The sequence below is a fragment of the Rhinolophus sinicus genome, linkage group LG03 (genome assembly GCF_036562045.2).
Source record: "Rhinolophus sinicus isolate RSC01 linkage group LG03, ASM3656204v1, whole genome shotgun sequence".
Taxonomy (NCBI): Eukaryota; Metazoa; Chordata; class Mammalia; order Chiroptera; family Rhinolophidae; genus Rhinolophus; species Rhinolophus sinicus.
In genome coordinates, this window is record NC_133753.1 from 148,762,974 (window position 1) to 148,781,097 (window position 18,124).

General features: G+C 33.7%; 1 protein-coding gene across 2 annotated transcripts in view; it reads left to right on the plus strand.

Moving 5' to 3' along the window:
• Positions 1-18,124, plus strand: part of HOMER1 (homer scaffold protein 1) — a 117,254-nt gene that overhangs the window by 90,053 nt on the left and 9,077 nt on the right. For both annotated transcript variants that reach the window (XM_019728184.2, XM_074328799.1), the window contains exons 6-8: positions 3,448-3,604; positions 7,163-7,273; positions 7,919-7,999. In XM_019728184.2, the coding sequence (XP_019583743.1) occupies positions 3,448-3,604; positions 7,163-7,273; positions 7,919-7,999 (349 nt within the window). The remainder of the gene's footprint in view (positions 1-3,447; positions 3,605-7,162; positions 7,274-7,918; positions 8,000-18,124) is intronic.

The window sequence follows — 18,124 nt, forward strand, 5'->3', positions numbered from 1 at the left end:
TTATGTCCTTGTTTAAGTGTAGTGAGCAGTACTTTGGGGGTCTGCAGTCAAGGAAGAAAAGGTAATGGAAATTCATTGAGCTGCTTATCTGTGGCCAAATCTCACTATTTAATGTATTAGAGGCCCAAGACATGCTCATGGATATGAATTAAAGAAGTTATATCAAGACTTTGTACATTTGTCTTTTTCTATCCTGTCCCAAGGGCATCATTTCATTTTTCCCCTGCCCCACACCAGCTTTAATTACACCTTGTCTATGTTCCATTCCTTTCCTTCGCACATCCCTGAATCCTACTTCTACCTACTTTTTGTCACCATCTCCAGATGCCCTCACCTCCTTTCTTTTTATTTTTGACTCTCTTATATCACAGCTGTTCTGTTTCCTGTGCCAGTCTCTTCCCATGCCAACAAATCCAGAAATGAATGGAGCAGCTTAGAGACCATTCTACCCTAAGATCTGACTTTCCAACTCTTTATTGTATGTAATCCTACAGTCACAGAAAGAGTATTGAGGAGTGCTTAGAAAGCCTTTTTGTTTTTTATTTTGGTAGTGTGATAATATGTTTTAATTGAAGTATAATATATGTAATAAAATTCACCCTTCTGTACAGTTTTATGCGTTTTGACAAATTTTCACAGTTGTAAGTAATCTTGGAAAAGGAAAAAGTTCTGTCCCTCCCCTGCTTTTTTGTGGTCAAGTTCTCTCCTTACGCCCAGCCCCTGGCAGATACCACAGACCGGGTGACTTAAACAATAGAAATTTATTTTCATACAGTTTGGATGCTAGAAGTCTGAGATCAAGGTGACAGGGTTGTTTCTTCTGAGACCTCTCCTAGGCTTGCAGATGCCATCTTCTTCTACTATCTTGACGTGATCTCCCTCTGTGCACGTCTGTGTCCTAATCTCCTTTTATAAAGACACCAGTCATTGGATTAGGGCCCACATTCATGATCCCATTTAACCTTAATTGCCTCTTTTAAGACCTTATCTCCAAATGTAGTCATATTCTAAGGTACCGGGGGTTCGGAATTCAACATACTGATTTTGGGGGCAGAGGTTGGGGATGCCATAATTTAGCCCATAACACATAGAATTGAAAAACCAGTCTGAAATATAGAGATCACCTAGGATAGCACTATCCAGGAGAACTTTCTAATATGATGAAAACTTCTGTATCTTTGCTGCCCAATATGGTAGACAGTAGCCACGTGTGGGTATTGACTACCTGCAATGTACCTAATGGGACTGAGAAGCTGAATTTTTTCCTTATTTAATTTTGAGCAATTTAAATTGAAATGGCCATATACAGCTAGTGGCTAACATTTGGACATGCAGATCTTAACTAATCTGTTTATTTTGATATATGAAGAACTGAGATCAAAGTAGTCGACAGACTAATCCAAGGTCACACAAATAATTATTGACATAATTGTGACGTAAGCTGAGTTCTCAAATTCTTAATGGACTTTGCTCCCTATGTCCTATAAAATAAAACCTAGAAAAATAAGATAGAAAATACCCTCTTTTTTGTTCTTTTTTCTGCTATGAAGATACGTGGTAATCTTACTTTATAATTGTGAAACTTTTGACAAATGGATTTAAAAATAAATATTCAAAATCATTTTTTTCTTTAATTTTTAAGGGGTTTGATATTTGCATATATTGAGTGTTTAAATTAGTTCAATAAGATTTGCATTGTTGAATTGAAGGGTCTATTTAAATAAAACTCATCTCTGTAGAGGAAAAATTGGTAGGTGGTTTTTAAAAAATCTGTAATTCAGTTAGAGCAGATAAATCATTGTATGCTTTACTCTGAAAATCTGAATCTGGGAAAATCATTCCACAATAGAAGAAATACAAAAGCTTTATTTTTGAGGATAGAAATGGGTTGTTAGATTAATGGCTTAACTTATTGTTTGATTGTGTTCTTTCATGTTTTGATGAAATTTTCTTAGTAAGCTTTAGAAAAATTGTTTAACTTTTTATTTTAAACTAGTTTTAGACATATGAAAGTTACAAAACCTGTGCAGAGAATTCCAGTATGCCTCTCACCCAGCTTTCCTTAATGTTAACATCTTTCATAACCATAATATAATTATCAAAACCAGGAAAGTCACTTTAATACAATACTACTAACTAAACTACAGGTATCAGTTTTCACCAATGTCCCTATTTTGTTCTAATAGGTTCTAGGAACCTATCCGGGATCCCACATTGCATTTAATTATTTCTTCTTAGTCTTCTCCATTCTGTTTCTCAGTCTTATCTCTTCTTGACACTTTTGAAGAGCACCAATCAGTGATTTTGGAGAATGTCCCTCAGTTTGGGTTTATAGGATGTTTTCTCATAATTGTAATTAGGGTTATGCATTTTTGGCAAAAATACCACAGAAATAATCTTGTAATGCTGTCTGTCTTATTATTGGTTATGAGCTTTAGAAATCTTGATAATAGACACTATCCTTTCTTTTATACAATATATTAAAATTACTATAAAATATCAATCTATCAAAACATTTGCTCTGTGATACAGATACTTATCAAAAACCAAAATGTTGATTAAAGAAATCTATTCTCATCATGAGTTAATGGGATGAGGTTAGTAGAATTTCACTAATAGGCATAAACTGTTCAATAATGAGAAACAGAAACCACCTATTTCTGTCAAAATGAGGCAATTCTTTCTTCATTAGAAAATTAAGAAAGGAATTATCAAGAGAGGGGCCTTCCTAAAAGAATTGTCTTCATAATAGAAAATTGTCTTGGTTGAGATACTTAACTTTCAGTAACTTATCAAGTAGAACATTAAATGAGGAAAAAGGTGATTGCATTAGTTTTGTTCTATAAGCGACAGACAGTGGAATTCTAGCAGAAATTAAGTCATTAGAACAGTTTCTAGGTCTAGCCTATCATATGATCTGAAATCAATTTATTGCAGCAATTTTTTGTATTTTGTGCTTTTTAAAATTCTGAATAAGATAAACCAACAATAATTTCAGAAGATATACTGTGTTACGTACGTATCCCAAACCTTGTTGACATTGAAGGATCCTCATATGTTTTTTATGAAGGAATGAAATTGTGCTTCAGGCTTCATGCTCTTAAAAAATATAGTACATTGTTAGGTTTTATTTGTAGATATTTTTCAGGATATAATATTTACTTCTCAAAAGAGACTGGTTAGAATCTCTTCTGTAGATACTATATCTGTGTCTGTCATGAATGGAACTATTCCACGTTAAGCCTGCTACTTTGGTACTTTTCAGGTTTTCAATTGCTAGGTTTTCTTCACTAGGAACATTGCAGTGAAATATTTGTGTTTTCCTCTTTCTGGGTTGTCTTTGAAACATTCATGGACTATAAACCAAGTGATAGAACTGAGTACTGCTATTCTATCGAAGTAACAATATTCTATGTAATGAATAGAATTTTCTTTCCTTTTATTTAGCTCAGCAATCAGCAAACACTGGGAGGCTGAACTGGCTACCCTCAAAGGAAATAATGCCAAACTTACTGCAGCCCTGTTGGAATCTACTGCCAATGTGAAACAATGGAAACAGCAACTTGCCGCATATCAAGAGGAAGCAGAACGTCTGCACAAGCGGGTGAGTTTGGGCTGCTGTCCATCGGAATTTATGGCTAACAGATTTCCTTGGTCAGAGGAAATTTACATGTAGATTCAGCAAAGGGACATCTTTTGCAGATTTTCGCTAGTTGTCAGAACATATATATAGGTTATATTATATGTGGGTTTATTAGCTAAGAAAATGTTTTCCACAGTTTAATGAAGCATATAAAACTTTTGGAATTGAAAGATCTGATTTTAAGTTCTTATTCTGTCACTTATTAGCTGTATGATCTTTGGTAAGTTATCCCCCTCTTTCTACTCAGCATTCTCATTTATAAAATAGGAATAATAATACAGACTCAGTACAATTCCAGTGAAAATTGAGACACTGAATTGACATGTAATTTCACCGAATTAATGATAATGCTTCTATTTTACTGTTTTTTAAAGAAAGAAAATTTCTAAAACTAGTGGTAGACTTTATAAAAGTTGGTAATATTAGAAATATGGTGCAGAAAAGGAAAAAACAGAAATCCCAATGCCATTAATATTAGAAGCCCAAACAATTATAAAGAATTTTAAATTCAAAGCATATGCAGTCACCCAGTGGGAAGCAGATGCCACTAATTTCCCTTTTTAAAAAGGATGCCATAGCAAGTGAGCTCCACAGACCATAACAAGTGCGCTTAGTACCAGAGCACAGTTTAAAGAATGTAATAGGACCAGGATGACGGGGGAAGTAAGATAGAAATTGAGTAGAGATAAGAGGGAGAATAAGAAACCTGCATAAATATCATTTTATACCAAGTATAAAAGTTAACTTATAAGGAAGAAGAGGAAAGATGTTGTTTAATGAGTATAGAGTTTCCATTTTGCAAGAGGAAAAACTTCTGGAGATTTGTTTCACAAAAATGACAATATACTTCACACTACTGAACTATACATTTAAAAATGGTTAAGATGGTGAATTTTATATTACAGGCTTTTTACCACAATAAAAAATTAACTTATGACAATTAACTCATAAGCCAGTTAATGTTCATTGAAGAGCTGTCATATCTCCTTTTTGTGTAATCCCTGCCCTTAAGGAATTTTTGCTTTAAAGAGTCTATTGAATTTTAAATAATTTAAGAAGTGGGATCTTTTGATTTACTCACATATTTATAACTTCCAGTGCTCTTCTTTTCTCCCTGTAGATCTGAATTTCCATCAGGTATCATTTCCCTGAATAACTTTCTTTAGCATTTTTTGGTATTACAAGTGTAGTGGCAACTATACTCTCAGCTTTTATATATGTCTTTCTATGTATAAGATAATAGATTTTTGTCTTTACTACAGGTTGCATTTTCTGGTTTCTTTACATCTAGTCATTTTCTGTTGTGTATTGGACATTGTAAATGAGATTCTGCAGGACCCATAGATCCTGTTAGCTTCTTCTGAATAGTGTTGATTTTTGTTTCAGTGAGCATTTAAATTACTTGTACATTACTTTGAATTTGTGGAGGAGTGGGCTTATGCTTCATTAGTCAGTTTATTTCAATTCTTCCCTTAATTCTAGGGTGAATCCCTTAGTCCTGAGAAAGCTTTTTATCTAAGGAATAAGCCTTCTGGGGTTTCATTGGAAAGCTTGAGTTAGTTGTTTACCAGGATCGTCTAGTTTGATGGGACTCAAACTTCAAAGTGTCTTCTCTGTGGTGAGCAGTACAACAGCTTAGCTCTTTCAGCCTTCTGCCTTTTATCCCCACTCTCCTGGGCTTCTTGGATTCTTATCTGTGCATGTTCAGTTAGGGGTCAGCCAAAGATTTGAATGAAGTCTAAATGTTTATTTGAGGGGCTTTCTTTCCTACAGTTTCCTCAATTTCTATATGTTTCAGCTGTTCTGAGGCATCCCAAAATCCTCAGGTTCCTCAGGGGAAAAAAAGAGCACAGGTTTTTGCTTTCATTCTAGTCAAGCAACAAAGCCACACTACAGAGTGTCTTCAGGCAAAAAGATACATAAATATATATCTCACCCAACATGATGTTTTCTTTCAGTCTTTTGCCCAATTTGGTCACTCATCCGGGCCTTCAAACAGTTGATTTTTACATTTTGCCCCTGATTTGTAATTGTTATGTGTTGGAAAGTTGATCTAAAAAAAAACACAAAAAACTGCTCCATCATCAGAACTAGAACTCCCCACAAGGAATTTTTTATCTAATTGGACAAAGAAAACTGGTATATATTAAACATTAAGGAAATAATTCCCAAGATTTTTTAACAGATTTTCAGTTTTGTGGGCCAGAGGTCAGGAGAGCTTTGAATGCTTGTGTATATAGGAATGGCTTTCTGGAGAAAGTACTTTATGAGCTGAGAGTTGAGGGTTTGTTAAGGTCTGAATGGTTTTCAGAGGTAAGAGAGGGCATTCTGGTTAAGTCAACAAATGGTTATGAATGTGGTTTGTTCTTAGGACGAGGAAACTTGCTTGCTTTTAATTGGAAATACATACTGAGTGTCTTGGCCAATGAGATGGTTAACTAATTTGGGGCTAGTGTGTGGAGAACCTGAAGGTTTAGATTTGTTATTGTAAAAAAGATGAGCCATTGAAAGGCTTTTAATGGGGGAGTCACACAAAGAAAGATGAATGTTAGCAGTTTGCAGAAGACAGGAAAGTAGACAAAGATTATAACTAAGTTCACTGACAGGCCATTGCTTTTGTTTAGGCCTGGATGGTAAGGGTTTGCACAAGGCTATTAGAACATCAACACACAGGAAGAAAGTGATATGAGAGGTAGAGTGACAGAATGAGGACATTAATTCAATAATTGGAAAATGTGAGGGATAGAGATTTACTGTTTCCTTAATGGTCTAGAATTTACTATATTCTAGTCAGTCAAAATGTATGAGATCCTGATCTGTATAAAGAGCTGTGATAGGATGTTGTGTGTGTTTATGTAGACTTTTGTGTATTGTGACTGTTTTTAGATGCCATCACTTTTATGGATAAGGTCCTTCTCTGATTTCTCAAAAAATAGCAAGTGCTCATCAAAAGTTATGTTGCTATTTGGGTCCTCAATAAATTTGTATTGATGGAAGAACTGTCTTTTGCCATAAGAGATACTGTTGATGTGTAGTCGTACTAGTATAGAATGATTTAAGTAGTATTTTACGCATATCTTTTCTTCCAGATTCTTTTACATTTTGGAAATATATTTTAAAAATTTCTCACTTCTACAAGTCCAGTTTTCAGAGCCCATGTTTAATTTGAAAGCTACAGATGGAAGCCAGTTAACTATATTTGATTTTGACTGTTTTCAGAAGAAATTTTTAAAGACTTTCATTATAGGGGTTCTCTACTATCTTTAATCACTTAAGTTTTCCTAGCCTTTTTATGATCAATACATGTAAACTTATTTCCTTTGCTCTTATTCTGCCCGAATTTCATATCTTTAAAGAATCTATTCTATTCATTTCTACCCAGTGTTAATATTTCTCAAAATTAATATTCATATATTGATTCAAAATTCAGTATTCACCTATCAGGAGCCTATTATCTTTTCAGCAAGAAATCCTTTGAAATTGTCATATGATTTAACCTGTGTTTTCATTTAATTTTAGGTGACTGAGCTTGAATGTGTTAGTAGCCAAGCAAATGCAGTGCATACCCATAAGACAGAATTAAATCAGACAATACAAGAACTGGAAGAGACACTGAAAGTGAAAGAAGAGGTATTTGCTGCTTTTCTCTCATCTGTAATCTAGCTAACAGTGTGTGTACAAATATTAAAGTGTATGACAGATTTAAAGGATTTAAAAGTACTTAACGGAATAAGATAAAAGTTGTGGAGGGTTTTTGTTTTTTTTTAGGATGGAATTTTTCTTGAGTGTTATTAAGCATGTCCATATTTTCCCTATCCTTGTTTCTATTGTTATCAACTTTGGTGAGGCAATCAGACTGAGATATTGCCTGTTGCCTTCTGTATAAGAGTTTCATTCATATAATCAACAGAAAACTATTAGAAGTTATCTGAATTTTATAAGCTGCAGCTTTCTCTGGTTTCCAGTCAAAAGATTTAATATCCCAGGGAAGAGTTATATCCACAAAACTTGAAGCAACCTTAAAATGTTCAGATTGTTGCTTCTAAGCAGTGCTATACCAAAGCCACCAATTTAGTCTTGTTGCTTGTTTCTTAAGATTATTCTATACTAGACAACATGCTTGTGAAGATGAGTTCATCTCTCTAAACGTCAATATAAAGCAATGTTCTTTGAATAATTTTTTTAAGGGCTGGGACAGTAATTTCAAGGGAAAATGTGGCCTTCTCTTCCCTTGATATCGTTTAAATGTGAAAGACATTTCTCTACTTTTTCTAGGAAATAGAAAGATTAAAACAAGAAATAGATAATGCCAGAGAACTACAAGAACAGAGGGACTCTTTGACTCAGAAGCTACAGGTGAGCTATGAAAAAATTGTATTCATTTCTGCAGAGAGAGCATCAATCATTCTTTCACATAGTAATGACTTTTTTTCTGAACCTCCGTTTTGTAGATTCTTGGTCATTTTTCTTTTCCAGGACTTCTGATTCATCCCTAATCTTTGATTTTTCAAAAATTAATTAATGATTTCATCTAGGTGGCTTATGATCATCATAGGTAGTCATTTACAAATTGTCTTTAGTAAATTATTTTAGAAATTTCTACTTTTTAACATAAAAAATACCCTTAATTTAAATGAAATTTCTCAAATGGATTTTATTCAGTTTAGAAATTCTGTTCATTTTTGTTACACTGAATTAATATATGAATTAAAGCCGTAGTGTTCTAATGGAAATCAAATTTGTGCTCTTTATTTCTTCAGTCTAATTAATTTTACTCACTTTTTTCCTGCATAAATAGTATGCTTCCTGATTGTAATTTATATACACTCATTCTGTGTCAGTGTTAGTTCACCATATTTAGGGGAGGATTTTTCAAAATAATTACCAAAGTCTCCTCTTGCCAGCTCAGGCACTTTTCTTGCACCCCTATGGCTAGCTGGGTTAGGACTACTTTGGGGTTTGGAGTAGAAATAAATGTATGTATAGAGTGAGGAATAAATTTGGGGCCAGGGGTTAAAAGTGGTACCTAAAAAACCAAGTACTGGAAGGAGTACCTGGGGTGTGATAAGAATGGCAAACATTTATTGTGTTGACTATTACCCAGACACTGTGCTAAGCACTTTACTTACATTATGTATTTAGTCCATATGAATCATATGAGGAAACTGAGGTGTGGGTAGGCTGACTTGTTCATCTTATATTTGATAAGTGGAGACAGTGAAATTCTCTGACAATAGAGAGACTTCATAAAGAAAACACGTTCTTGGTATGAAATGAAATATTTCCCTCGCCTATCACTGACTTTCAGCAGCCTGGGAAAAATGAGGCCACTTGGCTTGTTTTGCCCTATTAAATGTTTTTACATTTTAATCATCTGTGTGAATTAGTGATTTTCAAGTGAGGGCAGTGTTGTGCCCCAGGGACATTTAACAATATGTGGAGACATTTTTTATTTTCACAGGTAGGGTGTTGCTAGTAGTAGATCAAAGCCAAAGATGCTGCTAAATAAACATCGAATTCTGTGGCCCAAAATGTCAGCAGTGCCAAGGTTGAGAAATCCTCGTGTAGAACTAAAATATGAAGCATGATTTTGGGGCTGGAAAATATGGGGGAAATTCAGTCTAGTTTTGTCTTTTGTTTTGATTTTGGCTCCCATTTTTTTCAGTACTTGGCTGTGATTCAGGCATATGCTAAGCACTTACATACATTAGCTCTAATTCTCATAGTAACAGGTGTAGTATCACCGTTTTCAAAGGGAAGGCGGCAGTGTAGAGGTGTTACCATGTTTCATCAAGGCACTTAGCTAGAAAGTAGTGAAACCTAGATTCGTTTTGATTCCAAAGTCTCTGTTCTTTCTGCATTACCATACTGCTTCAGGCAGCCAAGTGTCCAAGCCAGCCTTAACAATTCTTTTAAAAAAATGTTTTCAGTTATATATACATTTATATTATCCCAGAGAAACCAAGAGATGATTTATTCATATTAAACTTCTAAATGTATTTCATCAATTGAGCAGTAACTGAATTTTGTAGTTGTCACCTGAAATTGTGAATATCGATTCTTACCTATTCTCTTACTGAATACCAAAAGTGCCTACCTAAATAAAATAGGACAGGGAATCTTTCAGAAAACCTAAGGATGAAATCTAAAAGCCCAAGCAAGCCCAAGATAACCTGTGTTTTTTCCAATTTGAAGAAAGTTTCTCCTCTGTAGCCTGGTCCCTCCCTTCTAAACATCTATTTATCAAAAGCCCAGCACCCTTGAACATCTATTCATAAGTTCAGTCTAGAAAATTGCGGTCATTAAATTCCTTGAATGGTAGAGGAACTTCTGAAATTGCAGTACATAGAATTGGTTTGTGTAGGTATGAATATGGATAGAAAATTCATGGGTATGGGTAAATTAAGAATAGTACGATATGATTTTTCTAATTCCCTGTAGGTAACCTGTTAGTTTCTAGTTTATCGTTTTGGTGTTTGTTTTTACACAAATGAACAAATATATCTGTTTTCTTTTTAATTCCCCCCCTCCTTTTTTCTTACACAAATGGTAACATACTCTAGATTACTCTTCTGCACTTTGCTTTTTTCACCTAAGATACATCCTCAGAGATCGTGTTCATTTTTTATGGTTTCATAGTACTTCGTTTGTGTGTGTGATAGTTTATTCAGTCACAATCCTTTATCTGGGTAGTTAGGTCATTTCCAGTATTCTGCAAAGTACTACAATGAGTAATGTGCACATTTTGTTATTATTAGAGGTGTTATTTTCAAGGTAAGAAGCAAGATTTCTAAGTGAGAAAGTAAACAGGTAGTTTGTTAAATGTTGTCAAATTCCCCTCTATAATGAATTGTGCCATTTCTCCCTCATACCAGCAGTGTTAAGTGACTGCCTGCTTCTTCACTGCCTCACTGACAAAATTTGTTTTCATACTTTTTAACTTTTAGCAATGTGTGATAGGTAAGAAATGATAGTTTTAACTTGTGTATCTTGTACTATGAGTGAAATTAAACATTTTCAAAAGCTTAAAGGCCCTTTCTACATCTTTTTGTGCATATGTGGATTGTGTGTTCATGTCTTTTGCCCTTTTTGCTATAGGGTTTTGGTCCTGTTTCCAAAAATTTTCAAGAGTTCTTTATATATCTGTAGTTATATGTTACAAATATTTTTTCCCAGTTTGTCATTGTTTTTTGACTTTGCTTAGGATGGTGGTGTTGTTTGATGTAGTAGTCAAGTTTATCAGTCTTTTCTTTTATTGCTTCTGGCATATGAAGCATAGATAATATTTTTCCAAACTCAGATTATATAGAAATTTATCAATATTTTCCTGTAATACTTACATGGTTTTATTTTTTCTAATTTAGATCTCTGAATCATTTGTGATTTATTCTTTTGTGTGTAGCATGAGATATGGATCTAATTTTATCTTTTCCCAGATGTCTAGTTATCTCATCTTTTTTCCAGAGATTTTAAATGGTCAATTTCCATATGTATTTTGGTATATTTCTGGACTTCCTATTTTATTTCACTAGTCATCTGTCTATTCATGTACCAGTACCACACTGCTTTAATTGTAGAGGCTTTATAGTATGTTTTAATGTCTGGTAGGTCCAATTACTCCTCATAGCTTTTTTTTTTCCCATTGTTTTTATATGTATACTTACATGTTTATTTTTCTATATGAACATTCATATTAACTTTAGAACCAATTTTAATGTCAACTAAAAATTTAGCTGTATAAAAATATTTTGTGGTATTGCTTAAAATTTATAATGTAACCTTAGGAAAAGTGCTGTGTTCATCAGGTTTCCATCCTATCCAAGAACAAGGGATGTTTTCCCCTTTGTTCACATCTGCTTTTCTATTTTTCAGAAGTATTTTCAGATATTCATCATGTGGGTTTCACATATTTCTTGTTTATTTGTAAATATTGTATCTTTTTTGTTGCAAATGGGGTTTTCTCTACCATTGTATCTTTTGATTATTATTTGTATGTAATAAGAGGTGTTGAATTCTGCATGCTAATTTTATATCCTATTACCTTACTAAATTATTTTGTTTGAGCTAGTTTTGTCATTTATTCCATTGATTCGCTAAGATTTTTCAGGTATACGAACATGTAATCTGCAAATAGAAGTAATTCATTTTTTCCCAATTCTTAAGCCTCTGATGACTTCTCTTGTCAAATTATATCTGCTAAAAGCACCAGTACAATATTAAACAACAGTGGAGATAATGGGCTTATCTAGTTGCTAACCTTAGTGAAAATGCTCTAGTATTTTGTAGTATAAATTGAAATGTTGGCTTTAACACTAAAATGTGTGTATGTATTTTGTCATGTCATGAGAGTATCCTTCATTCTTATTTTCTTTAGTGTTTTTACCAAGAATGAATGTTGAATTTTGTTAACAGCTTTTTCAGCATCAACGGAGACGATCATAATTTTTTCTCCCTAGATCTATTAAATATGGTTTATTGTATTACTAGATTTTCTGATACTCAACCACCTTAGTATTCCTGTAATAAATCCCACTTAGCTATGGTGTAATATTTTCTTAATGTGGTCTTAGATTTTTGTTCTCTATTATTTACAATTTCTACATAACATTCATTTGTGATACTGGTTTGTAATTTTCTTCTTTTGGAGGAGCTGTATTTATGATTTAGGTATCAAGGTTATACTTCCTTCATAAAATAATTTGGAAGGTTTTCTTCAATTTCTGTGCTCTGCAACAATTTATGTCATATTGGAACTATATGGTCTTTAAAACTTTAATAGAACTCCTGAGTTCTAATAGAAACACCTGGGCCTCTATTTCTTCTGCAAATATTAGTCTGTTTAAGCTTTCCATCTAGGTCTTCAAATATTCAATGGGAACTCTTAATTTCTCATTTCATATGCTTGTTCTTGATTAAGTAAAGTTAAGCAATCTATTTTAAGTTTTTTAAAAAAATAATATTTGGTTTATTAATCAGTTGTCACTGTTTTTCTATTCTCTACCGTAGGAATTTCTACTTTTATCTTTATTATTCCTGCCTTGTGATTTACTTTGGTTTACTTTCATATTCCTTTTCTAGCATTTTGAGAGGGCAATTTAATTCCTTTATTTTTATTCTTTTATTTATATGTGTTTAAAGCTATAGATTTTCCTCTGTTCATTGCTTTAAGTGCGTCTCACAGATTCTGATATTTAGTGTTTTCATTATCATTTTTTGAACGTCTGTAATTTTGGTTTTATTTTCTTTCATGCTAGTGATGTTTAAAAGGAGGTGTTTTAATTTCCTGGTGGAAGAGCCTTTTTATATTTTTGATTTAGTTGTTAATTTCTACTTTATTGCATTGTGATCACAAAGTTTTGTTTGTATAATTTCTACTTTACATAATTTTCTGCTGGGTTTTTTCGTGATCTAATATATGATCAGTTTTTATGAATGCTCTTTATTGATTTTGTAATTTAGGTCTTCTCTATGATTACCTTTTTTTGTTGTTGTTGTTCCACTTGATCTGTCTTATAATGAGAGTGCCATATTAAAGTCTCTTAACAGTGTGTTTTTACCTGTCTCTTTATATCTTCTGTAATTGCTATTTCATAAAGGTGGCTGTTGTGTTTCTTGGTATATAAACATAATTGTTACATTTTCATTGTGGCTTTTAGCATTAGAGAAATGTTTTCATTTGCCACTTTTTCTGCCAGTATCACAACCCCTCATTATTTTGGCCTTCCTAAATGAGTTCTAGGTGGAAAGATCTTTTTATTTTATGATTTTGTTATCAATTCCTAGGTTTATTGCATTGTAATCACAGAATATCTTTTGTAATATATATACTTACTATACCTGACTGCTACTTTTTTTGTGACCTAATATATGATCAGTTTTTGTGAGTGCCCCTTGGGTGTTGTGTACATATAGCTGGATAGTGCTTTGTGAGCCAAACTGATATTTTTCTTCTACTAGGTAACTCAGTCATGTTTGTTGATAAGATTTTTGTTTCATCTCAACTTGCCATTATTTTATGTAATAATTTCTGTGTGTTATATTAATTTGATGCTTTTCTTCATATGATGTAATTTTGGCTCTTTTTTATATCTTTTGATGTTTAAGATGGTCCTAACTTTGTTGTAGTGCTTACCTTTAACCTCACACCTTTCAAAAAGCTTCCTAGTTATCTGTGTTCATATTTGAACTTTCACTCTCTTGTGTTAGTTTTTAATTGATATTATTTGTCTTTGAACTATTACATATTCAATAATAATGCACTTATTCTGCTTTTTGCTTTCCCTTTCCTCTTTTCTATTTGTAGTTGCATTACTTTCTATCTTGTCAGAAGAAGTACATTTTCATATTATTTTTTTAACCCTCATCCACCTTTGTTTTAGTCTTTGATATACAATAAATATATTAAATGATCGACATCAGTCCTTTGTCTGAAGTTACCACAGTAATCTGTTGGTTGGGTGAAGTTTATCCTCTAGAAGATGGTTCCAGAAGAGCTCATGGATATATATTTTCTTGCATATTTAAGCTGTTTTTAAAATAGACATAGTACTTGGATGGCAGCTAGATATAAAATCCTTGCTTCGTAATTTTCTTTGAGTTTCTTGAAAATACCACTCCATTATTACCTTGTTTTTATATTGCTTTTGAGAAGTCTGATTCCAGTCTAATTCTCTGGCCTTGGAAGTTTTGAGCTCATTCTGCTTGTATGCCCTGAGGACTTTTCCTTCATTTTTGAAGTCTACTGGTTTTACTAGAATACTTCTCAGATTCGATTGTTGAAGGTCAGTTTTCCCAGCTACATGGTAGGCCCTTTTAATTTGTAGATTTAGATCTTCCTTTATTTCCAGGAAGTTTTGTTGTATAAAAGTTTTAAATATTAGTTCTGTCCTATTGTGGTGTTTTTCTTCTTCAGGAGCCCCGATGATATGTAATTGGGTTGTCTTATCTTTTGTTTCAACCACTTTCTCTATGATCATTTTCCCTACTTGTTATATCTCACTTTAATTCCCTTGGATTTTTAAAATAATTGAATAAAAAGTAATTTTTATTCAAATCTATTTTTCCTTGGGCATCTTATAATTCAGTCTTTATTTCTGATATGATTTTGCCTTTTTCTTTTGTTTTTATCATGGGTTTAGTCAACTCTCCTGTTTTTCAGTTTTTTGGCCAATTTCTGTTTACCAGACTCAAGTTTTTTTTAATGCTTGTTTGAGAATATATAACTCAGAGTGGAGGGTTCTGTTAGAGTTTTCTTGTGTTTCATAGTTGTTTTGAGGGGGACTTTTATTTTCATCCACTGAAGTTTTTAGAGTATCATTTTCTATTTTTATCTTATAACAGTTTATGTAGGTTGAAGATTGCGTGTACCTTTGTATTTAGTGAATAGAGTGACAGTTTTGGGTAGTTTACAAATTCTTAATTCAAAAACACCCTCTTTGGGGGAGACAATGAGGGAAAGGTTATGTGTCCTTCAGTATTTTCATTTTCTTTTGTCTTGAAAGATTCTAAATTTCTGTGTGTTTCTTTTTCCCTTTACCATACTGTTCCAACAGGCTCCTTTCTCTTCTTTTGCCCTTCTTCTCAGAAGTACCACCTTTCCAAGATTGCCTCCTCATACCTCGTGTACTCTGTTCAAGTCCCTTTCTTGTGGTGTGTTCTGGTCTACTAAGACTGTTTTGTCTTTTGTTTTCCTGGCATTTTGCCACTTACAGTGGTCTTTCTCTTTCTTGGGGTTACTAGAGTTCAGTGTCAGGCCTTTCGATGGCCTCTTCCCTCTCCTGTGCATGGCCCCCACAATCCTACAATGCCTTGCCCTCTGCAGAGGGTTACAGTGAGGACTTGAGAAATCTCTCTGCTGGAAATTGGTGATTGTAGTTCCTAATTGTAGGTCATTTGAAGTTTGTATTGTTCTCTTCTAGTTACATTGAAGTCATAGAATTGGTGTGGTTTTATTTTTCTTATTGGTTTTTACAGTTTGGGAGGATGGTTGGGAGATATCAGTGTACACCGGCACCATTATCTTGGCTTCCTGGAAGTCTGGAAGCCTGTTCTGTTTACTTCTTTGTTGCCAGTGTCCTCCTTCTAGGATGCATTAAAACAGGGGCCATCTTTATGTACTTTTGTTTTTTCAGTGCGTACATAGAAGATGCTCTTCTTCAAAATTTGTCTTTTACCCATTTGTCTGTTGAATTATTAATACTTGTTTTGATGATGTATATGTCCTATTATAGATGAACATTAATAATATAAGAGGGCAATAATACATCTTATAAGAACTTAAGATGTGAATCGGATATCAGTGAAGACAATTGTTTTTGTAGCTTTTATTTGGATTAAATGATGCAGGACTTAAATTAATAGTAAATGAACCTGATCTGGTCCCCTTGATGATGGTAATAATTGTTTAAAATTTTTAAATCACTCTAGTGTTGTAGGCCCCATATCTAACAAATACAGAGCATGACCTTCTGCCCACTGGGATTTATATGTTCAGTTATTGCCCTTTAACACACTCGAAAAAGAATGAGCAAATTCTGGCCTCCCGTGCTTTATTAGGGCTGAACCAGGCCTCTGGGTGCCCCTGGCACATGCTTACATATCAGTAAAGGAGAAGGGGAAAATAGTAGGACAAAAATGAGAATAAGCAGAAGAATGAGCTAGGAGGGACAATAAAAGGCAAGAAGGAAAAGGTTGAAAATACATACAGAAGGTAGAAAACTGAGAAGTGCCACCAACCACGGCTCCAGTTGCCTCCTGTTGGTCCCTGTGCACTGGGTTACCTGTTCTTACCCAGGATCATATTCTCTGCCTCAGAATAGACCAGCACCCTCAGCATTTTATGGGATCCCTTTTGTTATATGCCTAGTAAAATTCCTCCAATCAGAGAAATGGCTTAGAGTATGAGACTCCTTTTGGAGAGAACACCACAATTTTAATCGCTGATGGAATTTGGTGTTTTACTTGCTTCCATTGAAAACGTTTGGATGTTTCATTGATTGGCAAGAAGAACAAGGAAGCCTTTCATTTTTAAGGAAGAGTTTAGAGGGCAAACTGGGTGGTGCCTGGTGAAGTGGGTGTTTTCTACTGAATGACATTTGGTCTATTTTTATAGTTGGAAGCATTCTACTCTTAAGCTTATTGTTTAAGCACGCAGGAGAGCATGCTGTGCAGTCATGAGTGGAATTTTTACATTTGATCCCAGGATCTGTTTTCTCCCTCATAGTTTAGAGCTTCTATGAACTTGGCTTCTGAATTTACAAATATTTTATTGGTTTAGATTCTGCTCTCAGTTTACTTATCTTCATCTTGTAGATTATTCAAAGGAAAGAGATTCGAAACGTACCTGGTAAACATCTAACAGTAAATAAATACTTTAAATTGGGATGCCTTACATTCTTTATAAATCATTATAGCTGCTTTATTCCTTTTTATATTTTCCCAGGCTCTTCCAACTCATCTGTGGCATCCTTCCTTTAGCCTCTTTCTTACTTATTTCTGTCAAAGCATGTGAACATTTGTTTATGTTCAGAATCCTAAATCAATTGCTACTTTCTTATATGTATTCAAGCAATTTCCCAGTAATTTTTCTCAAAAGTTTTATTTCTACAGACGTTAATTATAAGACAAATTTTGGAAAGTACCCATAATTGCAATAAACCTAAACTAATTCCTGTTTTCTATTTGTATATTAATTCCCAGTATTCGTCTTCATGCATACAATTTTTTTCCCAGTTGCAGTGGGCTACTTCATATACTGTTCTTTTCATTTAACATTTACCAAATTGGCTTTCAATAATTAAGAAAACATTTTTCTACTGTCCTTTTGACTTGATAGAATTTTTGTAGAGGTTTACTTTTTAATGATATGCTAAAATTTAAAACAGATTTTCTGAGGCTGATTCATATTGTGTTACTAACACTAAAATGTTTTCATTCTCCCATATAACTTGCAGCTATGAATGTAATTTATATCAGTCACTTCATTCCTCTCAGATATAAAAGTGAGCTTTCCAGAAAGGATATATATAGTAGTCCTCCCTTATCCACGATTTTGTTTTCTGTCATTTTAGTTACTTGTGGTCAACAGCGGTCTGAAAATACTAAATGGAAAATTCCCCAAATAAGCAATTCATAAATTTTAAATTGCACACTATTAAGAGTATCGTGACAAAATCTCGAGCCGTCCTGCTCTGTCCCACCTGGGACATACATCATCCCTGTGTCCAGCATATCCATGTTGTGTTAGTCCACTTAATATTCATCTCTGTTAGCAGGTATTTGAGGAAAGACCACATTCACATCACTTTTATTACAGTACATTGTTATAATTGTTCTATTTTATAATTATTGCTGTTAGTATAAACTGTGCCCGATTTATAAATTGACCATTCTCATAGGTATGTATGCGCAGGAGAAACATGGAGTATATATTGAGTTTGGTGCTATCCGGTTCCGTGGATATTGGGCATCTTGGAATGTGCC